This window comes from Dreissena polymorpha, chromosome 1, assembly GCF_020536995.1.
Source record: "Dreissena polymorpha isolate Duluth1 chromosome 1, UMN_Dpol_1.0, whole genome shotgun sequence".
NCBI classification, from domain to species: Eukaryota; Metazoa; Mollusca; class Bivalvia; order Myida; family Dreissenidae; genus Dreissena; species Dreissena polymorpha.
The window spans coordinates 70,592,878-70,607,740 of NC_068355.1; the positions used below are offsets into that span (position 1 = coordinate 70,592,878).

Below are 14,863 nucleotides of genomic sequence, written 5' to 3' on the forward strand. Positions count from 1 at the left end.
ATTGCCCGGACCAGGTTTCGAACCAGTGACCCCTGGAGTCCTGCCAGAGTCCTGAAGTAAAAACGCTTTAGCCTACTGAGCTATTCCGCCGATTACACATACTTAATATATTTTATACCTAATATAAGCAATCTTCGTAGTTTCACAAAATTTAACGACAAAAACAGAACTCTCCAAATTATTCAATCGTTTCGCGTTGCAACGCTTTATAATTTTTAGGTTTTAAAATCGTCAAAAGATGCATATAATGGCTATATTAGACCATGGTAAATGTTCAGTATTACTGTTTCCTCACAAATATCATAACTAAAACGAAAATTTGCGAATCTGAAACAACTTTTTTCAATTTTGTCAATTTACCAAAGCATGAAAAGATCCCTTTAAGTTCTTCACTGAGTATATCTTCTGTGTCCTGTTGCTTCCCCCTTTTCTGTGGCTAAGTAATTTCAACACCTCTGAACTGGCCACTCTCTTTTTCTTGCAGAAATTGTCTCAGCTTTTTTCCTCGTTTGGATTTCATTTTGTTTAGTTTTTGTTTTAGTTCATTTACTCTTGAAGAAATTTGAGAAATGAGACAATGTTTCTCTTGGAAAACCTTGGAGATATCACTTAGTATTTCAGTCCAGTCTAGCATAAAGTGGAGGAATGTCAGGTATCTTTCTGTTGTCAGATGTTTCAGGTAGTTTTTGGCCTTTTCAGCATTTTCGTCTGATCCAGAGGCAATTTCCTGGAGATGAATAAATGTCACTTCATAGTTGTCGAGGAGTGCCTTGAGTGCTCTATTTTGACTTGCTAGCCATCTTACTTGCTTCAATCCACCATAATGCTTCAGTTCTATATCTAGGTTTATTGCAATGTCGTACAACTCACGTCTGCGCTTAGGTGAATAATAATATAACTTGAAAATGCCTTTCAAAACCATTTCAAAATCGTCAAGATAGCGACAGCCTTTCATTGCATCACACACAGCAAGTTCAAGATTGTGGGCTACACAGTGCACAACAGTCATGTATGTACTACAATCTTCACCATTTTTCTGTTTATTCAAAGTGTCAATCAGTAGCTTCACTGCCCCACCTTTATGTCCTAGATTCACTGCAGCACCGTCCGTGTTTATACCAACAAGTTTGTTAGCTAACACATCTGCATTCACTCCTACTGTTTCGAGCCCCTGTAGAATCCCATCTTTCACCCCTTCAGCATGCCCATGCTTAAGCTGTACAATATCTGCCAATTTAGTTTGAAGTTTGCCATTTGAGTCAACGTTTCTGACATATTACAAGTTCTTGTTCAATGAGACCCTTATCTGTTGACCCATCTGAAAGAACACTGACATATCTTGTGGATTTCAAATCATTTGCAACTTCATCTTTCAAAACTTCAGCACAACAAACACAAAATTCTTTATAAGCTTTGTCATTTCTGTAGTTCTCACTCACTGATACATAGTTTTTTTCTAGCAGATTCAGTAACTCTGGGTATTTCAAAAACGATTCGTTTTCTTTTGCTATGTAGTAGGCTGTGTTAAACAGCGCTTCATACATTGGAAAATTCAACTCCTCAGCTTTTTTGAAACTTTTTGAGAGGGGTGTCTGGTCTGGCATATCTAATGCTTTCTTTCTGTCCACACAAAGCATATGTTTCACAATTTTGGCATGGAACTTCAATGCTTCTTTTTTAAAATTCTTGGTGACACCTTTCACCAGTGACGACTCTTTGTCAGAATGTTCCGGAAATTGTCTACACACTTTACAAAACATGGCACTCCCATCCTCGGCTAAATCGACCCATTCATATTCATCTCTCCAATCATCATGGACACTTCTCTTCCGTTTCGTCTTGTCATAACTGAAATGGATTTAAAATACAGAACATTTCATAGACCTCGCTGGCAACGTAACAACGGTCACACATAAAAATAACTTTGTTTGACATTCAAGCAGATTTGATGAATTTAACAGTTAAAATGAAACATGACATACTAATACACAATCTTGGTAACTTTTTACAAAAAAAAATTGGGCATAGGTTCCCCTGATTTTGTCCATTTAGTATCCCTAATCCCTTTCCCAAACCATTTGAAAGATGTGGATGAAGACAGAAGAGAAAGAGGGTTGGGTAATGTGCATTGTTTATTAGCAACACAATGCACAACTAAACCTCTTTCTGTTAGTGTTACTTAACCTACGTAACATACTACTACTCGTGACACAAAACTGCAAACAAATTAACTACATTATCCGAGGGTTATATTTGCTTTCCTTACGTTTTCTGCACCTCTTTCCTCTTCTCAATTCGTTCCGCTTCTCTTTGTGACGAACTTTCATTCTTTTCCCGATCTCCACCACCTTGCAAATACTTTAATATGGAACCCTTTTCCATTTTAACATTACAGACGAACTTTTGAAAGACACGCTTGATTTACACATGGTTACACTACGGTAAATTTTGGCTAATGCTTCTGATCACGAATTATTCTATTGTAAATAGTTATTTTTTTCTGTTTATTTTTTAATTAATTATAAGTAGTATTATGATTAACCAGGTAGGTTTTATTTTATTCTTCACGGAATGATCAATCTATATACTTAACTGTTTTTTTTTTCACTTTTAATCGATTAGCTTAGAGCACTGACATCTACGAAAAGAGCGCAGCCGATTCCGAGAATTATTTTTACTGTGCCAGTGACGTCATTTGTCATTGTCAAAACGAAATTTCTTTTTGTACTAAACCTATTTTTTGTTCGTTCGAACAATTGTTCGCAATTTGTATCGATGTGGCAGGATTTCTGGAACTGAATTTATATTTATCAACTTGAAAAACAGCATTCGCCCGGTCGGTCGAGTGTTAAACAAACTCTACTCGCCCGACCGTCATTTGCACTCGCATATGCGAGCGGTCGAGTGGATTCTTCCACCCCTGATAATGAATTAACTTCATAAACATGTTAAATGTACCTGAATGGCAACCTTAGGATGTTATCCTTTGCATGCACCCTATAAAAACACGACAATGTTTCAACACACTTTTCTCGCTGACATTTTTATGTTTAAATTTGAAACAGTGTATTCTGTATCGAATACCACATAGTTATCGACTTTAATAGGCTCCATCACATAACCCGACATGAAAAATATTGGTGTACTGCGACCTAACCAATATTGGGTCAATTTTCCAATATGGCGATACAGCATACGAAAGAAAAACTAAGTCAATAAAAAGCAATTGTTTCTTGCTTTTATGGTACCATTCGGATGAGCTTGTGGTTTAGACAGGTTAACTTTAATAAGTTCTTGCAGTTTCAGTGTTCCTTAACCCTTGCATTGTTGATAACCTTTTGCACCCATGGACAAGAGAGAGCGAATTGCAACTCTCAGCAACCCATTGGGTTATAAAGCTGAGAGTTGAATTATTGCAACTAGGGCCGTATAGTCTGCAAATCTGGGCTGTATAGTCCGCTAATCTGGGAAGTATAGTCCCTGTATCTGGACGGTATAGTCCCTGTATCTGGACGGTATAGTCCAAGTATCTGGGCCGTATAGTCTGCTTATCTGGTCTGTATGGTTTATGGACGTTTCGTGCCACTACCAGTTCGTGCCACTGATATTTGTGTTGAAAAGAGGTAGACGTTTCGTCCCACTGATAATATATTGGCGGATAGGTGTGAATAATGCCGTATAGGTGTGAATGATATTGGGGTGTATATTAACTTTGAAAATTACAACAATGTTGACAATTATAATTAGTAAATAACAAAAAATAAAATGATTTATTCATTATGTTTAATAAATATAAAGCATAAAATGTTGTTATTTTTTTATGCATTATGTGTATGTGTTTGTAAAAATAAAATGATTTATTGTTAGTATAAAAACATTTGTGCATAGTTCGTTATGTTCATTATTTTTAATAAATTTAAAACGTGAAGAGCTTTTATTTTTTTTGCTTCATTTGTATGAACTATATACATAAATAATAAAATAACATGAACATGAGGATGTGTCTTTCATTGAAATCAGCGCGTGTACCGAAAATTGGTGAACGAGGGCCTTGCCACGGCATATTCGGCAAAGGGCGACAAGTTCCTCTTCTTGAGGAAACTGATGTCCTTACCGTATTTGCCGTGCGAGCACATCGTTCCCGCCTTCGAACAGCTGAAGCTGCAGGCTGAAGAGGTCGGAGGTCCGATACTGAATGTGGTGATGTACATGCAACGGACGTGGATCCGAGGTTCGATGTGGACACCAGACAATTGGAGCGTATATCGCCAGACGGTTCGAACGAACAACGACGTTGAAGGTATTTTTTGCATATATAGCATAATTAAGCAATATATTATTTTCAATTGATAGTTATAATTTAAATATTATCATATAAAAACTAATATATCATATTTTTAATTGATAGTTATAATTTAAATATTATTATATAAAATCTAATATATATCATAGTTCACAACATATTTCTTTTTTCCAGGGTGGCATCGCAGAATCAACGGTCGAGCAGGGCGTCCCGACCTAGGGTTTTACGTGCTCGTTCTTCTGTTGCGCCATTGTATATCTGATTTGTGTATGTATAGGATAGGATAGTATGCTGTTGTATTTTTGTTTATATATTTGTGTACTTTTGTAAATGTGTATTAAAACATTTTAAAATGTATGTATACATTCACTTCTGATATTGTTAAAGGGGCCTTTTCACGTTTGGGTAAATTGACAAAATTGAAAAAAGTTGTTTCAGATTCGCTAATTTTCGTTTTAGTTATGCTATTTGTTAGGAAACAGTAATACTATTATATGCATCTTTTGACGATTTAATAACCCGAAAATAACAAAGCATTGCAACGCGAAACGAATTAATAATTTGGAGAGTTCTGTTGTTGACGTTATATTTTGTGAATCTACGATGATTGCTTATATAAAGTATAAAATACATCTGGCATTGTATCCGGAAGGATGGCCGAGTGGTTTAAGTGGCAGACTTTTTACTCCAGGAATCCAGGGGTCGGTGGTTCGAGCCCTGCTGAGGGTTACCTTTTTTATATTTTTCATTTTATTCTTGATTTTTTACTGAAGCTTTTTATATCCAATGTTTAAATTTATCAATATAAAGCATTTAATGACAAACTTTTAAACATGCCAAAATCTGTGAAAAAGGCCCCTTTAATGTCAATTATTGCAAATGTTTCAATATATTTATGTAATAAATCTAGATATTGGTAAAATGTATGTATGCATTAATTTCTGCAGGGGGTTTTTTTAGAGAAAGGGGAAGACGCTGGACGCTGGGTGAAAGGGGAAAAAAGAGTGCGAAAGAGACATTTTAAGGGAAAAAATAAAAACTGTTCATTTCAATGTCTATCACTCATCAAAAGAGGCTTGTCTCTGTCCTTTTTGTTCTTAAACACATTTAACACGTATTTAAGTCAAAGTCCTTAATTAAGTTGCAGGTGTAGATCTAATTATGGGAAATGTTTTCAACTATATTTCTGTACTGGGGCCGGGGGACGATGTCAATTTTGTGATTTCAATTTCATGATGAATGGGTTGACGATCTTGATCTGCTACCGTATTAGAAGGGAAAGGAGCGGCAGCTGCCGATTGTCTACTTTCACTTTCACAATGTTCGATGTTGATTACCTCAGAATCCTGCTGGGTTATAACGGTTTTCGATGATTCTTTACTGAAAAAATGCCTCGATGCGTTCAGTATCTTCCGAGTCCGAATGTTTTATTTTATCTGTGTAAGAACGCCAATTGTGAGACATTTTTTTCTGTTTTCACGTTTATATCTTGGCTTGCACATAGCCCGGATGAAAATTCGACTGGTTTCCGGTAATTCATTGATGAAACACCCTTCTCGCGCAAGACCGGTATCCAGTAAAATAGTCACATGATTATTACGATTAGTTTCCCAGTTTACATGACATAATTTAAGAGCTATATTTAGAATAACTGGGATTCCCAGATTTTTTGTGTTTGTCTGGAGAGAGAGAAAGATCGTTGTACATGGTGCAAATTGGATAATTGTCAAATGCTCAAATGAAAAATAAACATTTCTTTGAGAGAAAATATTATATTTCGGTGAAAAATGATATTTTTGGTGGGGAAATTGTATTTTGAGGGGAAAAATTCTGGTAGGGGAAGACGCCGAATATCGGCGTCACTTTCTTAGTAAAAAAACCCCCTGTTCTGATATGGTTAATGTCAATGTATTGAAAATGTTTTGTGTAATTTTTGTTAATGTATTATATTAAGCATGTGAATTGACTCTTAAACAATCATGAAGTAAAACAATCTTGTTTTACCATTGAACAGATGAAACAATCAAAGGTGCGAAAGTTTCCTGTTATGATTCACACCTTCTATACGGTATTATTCACACCTAGCCGCCTATATATTATCAGTGGGACGAAATGTCCAATGCCCTCCTACACAAATATCAGTTGCACGAACTGGTAGTGGCACGAAACGTCCAGCACCCGTCTGTATCATCCCTAATTCCTTCCAGAGCCGCCAGAGCAAAATATTTTCAATTTGACAAAGGCTCTGGGAGTACATTAATATGGACTACCAATTACAGTGGTTACCACAACCAAGTTGCTAAAGGGCTATCCCTAAAGCAAGGCTGTTAGAAGTGACCTTATCATTATGTTACTAAAGGTTAAAAAAGCTTACCAAATCCTAAATCATGACAATCCTTTTTTGATAATTTTCCACCAATATAAAGAGATGCTGTCAATGTAGAAAAATGCTTAAGAAACACTTGAGTTACAGCGAATATCTGCTGTGCAAGCTCTCTTGTCGGACTCACGATGACTGCTCCGATTTCGTTCGTTTTCCATGGTGACTCGCGTTTAATGAGAAGCTCAAAAACTGGGATTAGAAACGCGATAGTTTTTCCACTTCCCGTTACAGCCTCTGCTGCGACATCTTTGTAATTCAAGAGAAGCGGAATACATGCTGCTTGAACTGGTGTGGGTTTGATAAATTTGAGCTCTTCTAATACGTTTTCGGAAGGTTCCGTGATGACATGTGCTATTTCTTTCCAGTCATTCATGTTCTTCGTCCTTCCATCCATGTTGTTTACTTTTACATCACAAAGACGCTTGGGAAAGTGATATAAGCGTCTTCGTGCGTTATAGGTTACAGCCTACTAAATAATCGAGTAATGTAGGCTGTACTCTCTAAAAAAATATATCATTGTTTACTCGATGGCATGTTAAACACTTTAAACTATTGTTCTGGTTTTATCATTGGAGATAGTGGTAGGGCCAGGGCCGTACCCAGGATTTTTTTACTGGGGGGAGGGGGGCCAAACCGGGGAGGGTTTGGGAGGTGTCCCCCCCTCCCTATATATATACTTTTTTAATTTGGCACTTTGCAAGGTAAATTTTAATGCTTATAAAAAACGTATTTTGTGATATGAATTAATGGAATATAACAAGTGAATCAGCACATTTTGGAAGTCTTAAACTTAAAACATTGGTGTGAATTCACAACAATATTAAAAGCTTTAGATTTCCGAAACTTACAGGTTTAAACTGACAATTATCCACATCAACTCTCGTATTGCTTCCACCATTTTTTTCACAAATCAATAACGTCACAGGTTTTTTTTATCTGATTTTTTGGGAAAGACCTTGTCATTTTTGAGGAAAAAAATGCGCGAAACGCCTTATTTTTGGGGGAAATAATGAAAGTCTACAATAATCAATTTAACATATTTTACTGTTTTCAAACAAATTCAGGGAAAGAGATAATTTAATAATACAATATTTTTCTACACTGGATCAGGTTAACTTTTATAATGAGATCGATTTGTTGTTTCAATTTTCATTTTTTTGCCAATGAGCCATTAATAGGTTGATATTACTCAATTCTCGGTACTCAATTATTTTAAATACTGAATTCTGCCAAATTCTTATCTGTTGCTCGGCAAATTTATGAATCTGTTTTTCTTTTAAACAAACATGTTAACTATCTCATCGTAGTTTTTTTCAGTGATTTCCTTTCAAAAATTATAAATACTCAGTTGTAATACCTTTGTCAGTGTTTTTGTTCCGGTTCAAATTCAGGGCCCTATTCTCAATGCAAAAAGTATATATTGGGACCTAAAAATTCCCAATAAAAGGTTAAAAAAAACTTTTAGAAGGGAAAAATACATCTAGGGCCTTCTGAAAGAAGAACAAAAACTTGCGACGGCAATTATCAGACCATAGTCTACGAACTCCTGTAGCAGTTGCTTCCATTCGCTGCACGTATCAAAATACATGTTACATCAACCATCGATAGATGAAGCATTCATGATCCCAATGGGGGACTGATCGGGGATGTGTGTACAAGGCGATAAGAAAACATTGCCTAGAGGCTTATCTCGCTTGGCGAGCGTTAATCCCCTTGTTTATCAGGGACAATAAAACATAGCTGCTCTTTTATTTTGAGGGAAAGTATACTGTGGGCCCTTGCACGAGAGAAAAAATTGCAGTGGGCCGATTATTTAAAAAAAATCATAGTTCGACAGCCAGCTGGGGGGGCCCGGGCCCCTGGGCCCATGACCTGGGTACGGGCCTGCAGGGCATGAATAGGTGTTCACTACTAAATCGCCGAAATATGATAAAGTTGAACGTTAAACATATGCGATGCGTTTTTGGAATTACACATACAGTGCTTTTATAATAAAAATCGCACTTGAAAAAACTATATTACCCTATCGTGCTTGCGATTTTGCGAATTTTAATTTCTTAGAAGTTGCAAAAAGGTATCTTTTTTGATCGCAATCACTGGAAGAGGACTGGTCCATCTGCATCAGGCTAGCATAAGTTGATTAATAGGACTTATGCGCTTTTACATATTTTGTTAGCGGTCACACATTTTGTGTTTCTATTCTTCTCACTCAGTTTTTAGATCTACGCAAAGATCCATATCAGCGGTTTCCTGCAAAACATTTTATATGATATGTGAATATAACACTATGCTTGTTAAAAATATTTTTCAGCATGCTAGTAACATATCTATTAACTTAAATTAATATTGCTATATTTTATTCCATATTTTGCTGTTTTATATTTGTAACATTAATACACTTGTTTATATAGTCGGTTCAAACGCTTAAATGGCTTATGTTGTCTGTATATGTCTTGCCGACTCAAAATAAATCTTATCTTAATAAAAACGCTTTGAAAGTTGGCAGTTTTAAAATGGGACCATACAGGAATCGGAATTATTGTAATCCTACCTACAACAGGCGTTCCTTGTCGATAATCAATACCCCAATAGTACGATACGATGTAAATTACCGTACACCAGGTACACTTACACATACATGATCATTGTCATAAACATCATGATCGTATTTTGACAACAGACGATATCTTACACGCCAGTATGCATATGGTTGTTAATAATAACACATGGAATTAAGTACGTGTACGTGTTTTATTGTAGTGCATTTATTTTACTCTACACATACAAATGGTGAAATCTAAATAAAGTAGATGTTTTCGAACTGATTTAGTATTGAAAGGGAATTTATTGTAAATGAAACAAGGATAGGATTACAGGTATGGTCCTTCAACATACTTGTGACTGATAAAAAAAGTTCGTCACGCGTCAGTAGTTATCGGGTAGTGATGCCTGTGTTTGTAGCGGATTGAGTCGTTTACACATAAGAGTTAACACAAGGTTAAAGTGAATTTTGACTGTTGAATTGAGCTGAAAAGAATTAACAGGTCAAAAGAGTTAGTTAAAATATGGCTTCTGACCAATTATCTATATATATATATATATATATATACCAATACATAGTGCCAGTTACGCGGTCTCTGTAGTTTTCAGACTGTACTTACGAGGTCAATAAAAAAAACGGGGTCTATATACAACCCCGCAATCTAGGCTCCTTTAATTACTATGAGGGGGGTGTAGGGGAGGTAATGCAATCAAATCTCACAATAAGGTCTTAAATCGAAAACCACAATCACGTCTGAAATTGAAATTGTATATACCTCGCAAATAAGTTCGCTATATATATTCCTTGTATAAGACGTTAAATAAATGGCGTGTTCATAAATAACAATATATAAGGTACCCTTATAATCCTTAATTCGTGTTAATATCGGATAAAAAAGGGTATGGAGATACACGTGTTTAAAGTGGGAACCCCATGACCTATGTCTAAATCAGAGACCCCGTAACTGGTCATATGTGTGAATATATATATATATATATATATATATATATATATATATATATATATATATATATATATATATATATATATATATATATATATATATATATATACTACATACTAGCGTCTCTGTGTCGTATGAGCGAATCTGCACTAAAACTTAATTTAGATTCACATCGTTAATCGAATTATTGCTGTCGTCAGTTGTCAAAACGAAAGTACGATTGTTATTGAAATGCATTATTTTTCTCTTTCCAGGATATTGTTTTAGTATGTTTATGCTGCATTAACAAAATTTAATATAAGTGTATATGAAGTGAAAACACCAAAAATAAACAACGGTTGCGATTGACACCTTTAAACTGTTAGCTGCCCATAATATCACTTTAAGCAAATGTGAAATAATGATTAAATTTACAACATGATAAGCAAAAAATTGTAAGCGGTGAATTTTAATCGCACATGAGAATATAGTGTTAAAGGTGAATTATTCGGATGCTGTAATGTCCAACGTCTACGGTGGCATGGAGGTGGCAATCACTCCTCTTTTTTATGCCCCCGGAGGAGGGCATATAGTGACCGCACTGTCCATCTGTCTTTCCGTCACACTTTAATGCGTTTAGGTTTCGAAAAATGCCCATAACTGTTCTGTCACTTCAGATGTAACCTTCATACTTGGTTTGCATGTGTATACATGTATTGACAAGGCCTTTCCATACGCACTCAAATTTTGACACCTTTGACCTTGACCTTGAACTTTGGGTCCGCGTTTAGGTTTCGAAATCTGCGTTTTGGTTTCGAAAAATGCTCATAACTGCTTTGTCCTTTCTGATGTAACCTTTGTACTTGGTATGGATGTGTATATTGACAAGGCCTTTCCATACGCACTAAAATTTTGACACATTTGACCTTGAAGTTAGGGTCCGCGTTTAGGTTTTGAAATCTGCGTTTAGGTTTCAAAGAATGCTCATAACTTCTATCAAAGCGTTTTTCGGAGGCACATGTCATCCTATGGTGACAGCTCTTGTTTTAATTTCACTCCTCTTTTTTTATCTCGAAGCCTCGACTTTTAACTCGTTGCCACGAGGAGTAGGTAGGTACTAAAAGTTAGTAGGTCGTGGCCTCGAGTTCTAAGCCGAGGCCACGAGAAAGAAAACAGAGGAGTGCAATTTAAAAAAACAGGAGTGAATGTAACCTCTATGCAACCATAAACGTCCGTCAGTGCATGAGCATTTCTTCCAACAACTTCTTATCCTCAACTTATGGCACATTTTAACGAAACTTCACAGGAATGATCCCAGGGTGACTTGTTTTCCTAAAAAAGTAGAGAAGTAACAATTTAAAAGCCTTCTTTTATGATACCGCAAGGCCAATAACAGGTTTGTTATTTTTATGTAACATCTGAGAGCATTTCTCCGCAAATTTTGTTCAAAACCTGGCTCTGGTGTCAAACTTTTCTACTCTCCATGGTTTAAACTATTTATACAGACGTATACATAGTAAATAACATAAACACATTCGTCTCAAAAAGCACAAAGGGTCATGGATTTAATATTTGTTATGTTACATTGTATAGTTTTTCTTTACTAAGCTTTTGTTCATTGGCTTGACAATGGACTTAATAACCACAAATCGGAAAGATTAAGTGTAAAAATGTGGTAAAAAAGCCCGGATGTAGTAGGCTGTTGGCTGAAGAAATAAATAAGATAATTAACATTGAATTTTCTATTTCTTACAATTTATTCGAAAAGTTTCTTTTGCGAATTTTTCTAGACCCATATTTATTTAAATTATAGGATTATTTTTGAGTGAAAAAAAAACGTTCTTGGAAAATAAAACAAATAGCTTTCGTAAAACAATTCTTTTAGTGGCAAAAGCTTTTGACGTTGACTAAATATACAGAGGGTGTAATCACGTGATAGTCAAGATGGCGACGTCTATAGCGAGCCAGGTTTTTCGCCGTTCTATACCCTTTTCATATGCCGCTATTTTCCAGCCATATCTGCAAGGAAATTTATAGCATTTATTTCGTATTAATATTCGCTCTATATCTCGACTTTACTCGCTGCGAAATTTCTTAGCGGGTTGATCTTATTACAGCAAATTTTCGCGAAAAAAATAGGAGGATTAAAGTCGAGCGTATTTTAATGCGAAATAAACGCTTATCACTTTTTACTGATATGGCTGGAAATGGTAAAAAAATCAACAAAAGCAATGAAGGATATTAAACGGCGAAAATAACTGTCTCTGCATGGGCGTGATTCCTGCTCTGCTTTAAATATGTTTCGCTTCGTAAGGTAAAAGTTTGCGTGACGCAGCGGTAGCGCAACCGCTTACGGTTCAAGAAAACACGTGTTCGAATACGAAATTTTTTCTTACTATAAAAATTCGTTAAGTCTATTCAAAACATTAAAGATTTGTAAGAAATATTATCTCATGACATTTGAAAAATGCCCAACTCGATTAGCAATTCCCTTAAAACGTGGATGGGAACGAGATTTGGATTAAATTATCGTAGTTCCACTTGTTTCATATATGCCATCATTCCAATAATTATGTGATTTTTGTTTTTTTTTTAACGTGAATCTCGTCGTATTTGATTTTGGGATAACATACTGTTTCAATGTATTTATTTATGTGGTACACTACTTTAAATAATTTTAACAGATAAATTATTGTCTTGTTTCTTGCAGAAGACTGTCGAGCTTTTTTTCAGTGCTGAAACATCGAAAAACTTTGTGACGGCAAACATTAACCTTGCGATTTTGGGCAGCAAAAAGCGGGGTCAACTAACAGTATTTTGATATTTATCTGCAAATTATTTTGCATATTATTTGAAATTATTTTAATATTATTTATAAGAATTAAAAACTCCAGAACGTGTGCTCAAAAATCCAGCGCGCATGTAATAATATGCGTATGTAACGAAGTCGGTAAATATAACAACAACACAACAACAACGAATTGTTCCTTTCAGATTAAATGAAAATGATGCGATCGTATCAGTTATCAGTTAAATGAATAGTAACAAAACAAGAAAAGCAAATGTTCGGTGAAGTTATAATTGCGAGGAAATAGACATACGGAACATGAACTATGCTCGAAAAATAACCATTATGCGCATCGTTTGATGATTTGAAAACCTGAAAATGATTTGGCGTTACAAACGATTGCATACTTTGGGTAGTTCTGTTGTTATCGTTATGTTGTGTGACATTATAAGGATTGCTTATATATATAACGTATAAAATACATCACACCAATAAGAACACGGATAGTCGAGTGGTAAAATTGTTAGGCTTTTACTTCTATGGGCAGTGGTTCGAGCCCTGATGAGAATTAATTTTTTTTTTAATTGTAATCTTGTCTTTTTATTGAAGCAATTAAGTTTCAATGTTTTCCTTTATCAATTAATTGATTCAATAAAAAGACAAGAACACCATTTAAAAAAAGATGTCTGAAGTTTGTCAATAAATGCCAAAATCTGCGAATAGTTGGTCCCTTTAACTCTAGATCATCGTTTTATTGCCGCGCACTTTTACAACGACTTACAAAGACCGTTTGTTGCCGAAATACACATATAATATATTTATTGATATAACATAGCTCTAAAAATTTGCTGATTGACGTATTGCTTTATTTTTTAGAATTGCAAAAAAAGAAAATTAACATTGTTTTTCGTCTATTTTTATAGACCACAGGTCATGCCATGAGTGTAGTGGAAACGCAGCCGAACTCGAAAACGACCGAGGCAGACCAAATATCCTACGTTGATAGTGACACGCATGCGCGCGAATACTGTTGTTGTCTGCACGGTTGGGGAACGGGCCCCGATCCCCGATGGTACTATCCCTGGGACAAAGGCATTTACCGGATGTTCGGGGTGTGCTGCATGTGGTATTGCGTCTGTTTCGCAGCACCGTGCGTCCTTTGCAAAAAAGAATTCAGAGACATCATATTTTGCGCAGATCAGATGGGCAACAGACCGGAAGTTCGGCATCGGGATGCGTCAGATGAGATTGCGGAAGCGTAGCAGATAAACTGTTTTCTCCGCGAAAACGTAATATTTCAAACATGTTGTTATTTATGTGTTTTACCAATGAAGACTGTTATATAATGGGTGGGATTTTTTCTTAATACGATTGGCGTGTGATTTTGATAACTTCACAAGCGAACGCTTTGTTTTTCTTTCTAAAATCAGACATCACCATCGCGGGTATACAATGATGCCCTGTTAAGACGTTTCAATAGAAGCACTTATAAGGTATTTTACCTTACAAAAAAAGGAAATTTAATGTACAATTATATCATTGTTTTTCAGATTTTTTTTTATTCCTCGAAACAGAACATCCTCGAAGTTTCTTATGCACTGTCGTTTTAAGAGGTTGATGTATACGCACCTGTATCAAGAGTATACAAGAGTGTATATATTTTTAGCTCATCTATTTTTTGAAAAAAAAAAAGAGCTATTGTCATCACCTTGGCGTCGGCGTCGGCGTTGGCGTCGGCGTCCGGTTAAGTTTTGCGTTTAGGTCCACTTTTCTCAGAAAGTATCAATGCTATTGCATTCAAACTTGGTACACTTACTTTCTATCATGAGGGGACTGGGCAGGCAAAGTAAGATAACTCTGGCGTGCATTTTGACAGAATTATGTGCCCTTTTTATACTTAGAAA

General features: G+C 35.7%; 1 protein-coding gene and 1 long non-coding RNA gene across 3 annotated transcripts in view; one reads left to right on the forward strand and one right to left on the reverse strand.

Moving 5' to 3' along the window:
• LOC127834310 (ATP-dependent RNA helicase DDX55-like) overlaps window positions 1-7,121 on the reverse strand; it is a 174,128-nt gene extending 167,007 nt beyond the window's left edge. For both annotated transcript variants that reach the window (XM_052360068.1, XM_052360060.1), the window contains exon 1: window positions 6,678-7,121. In XM_052360068.1, the coding sequence (XP_052216028.1) occupies window positions 6,678-7,080 (403 nt within the window). In that variant the 5' untranslated portion in view covers window positions 7,081-7,121. The remainder of the gene's footprint in view (window positions 1-6,677) is intronic.
• Window positions 7,122-9,366: 2,245 nt separating this feature from the next.
• Window positions 9,367-14,305, forward strand: LOC127834424 (uncharacterized). Its single transcript, XR_008027934.1, has 2 exons — window positions 9,367-9,562; window positions 13,883-14,305. It is a non-coding gene; the product is annotated as an uncharacterized LOC127834424 (long non-coding RNA).
• Window positions 14,306-14,863: the final 558 nt, after the last annotated feature.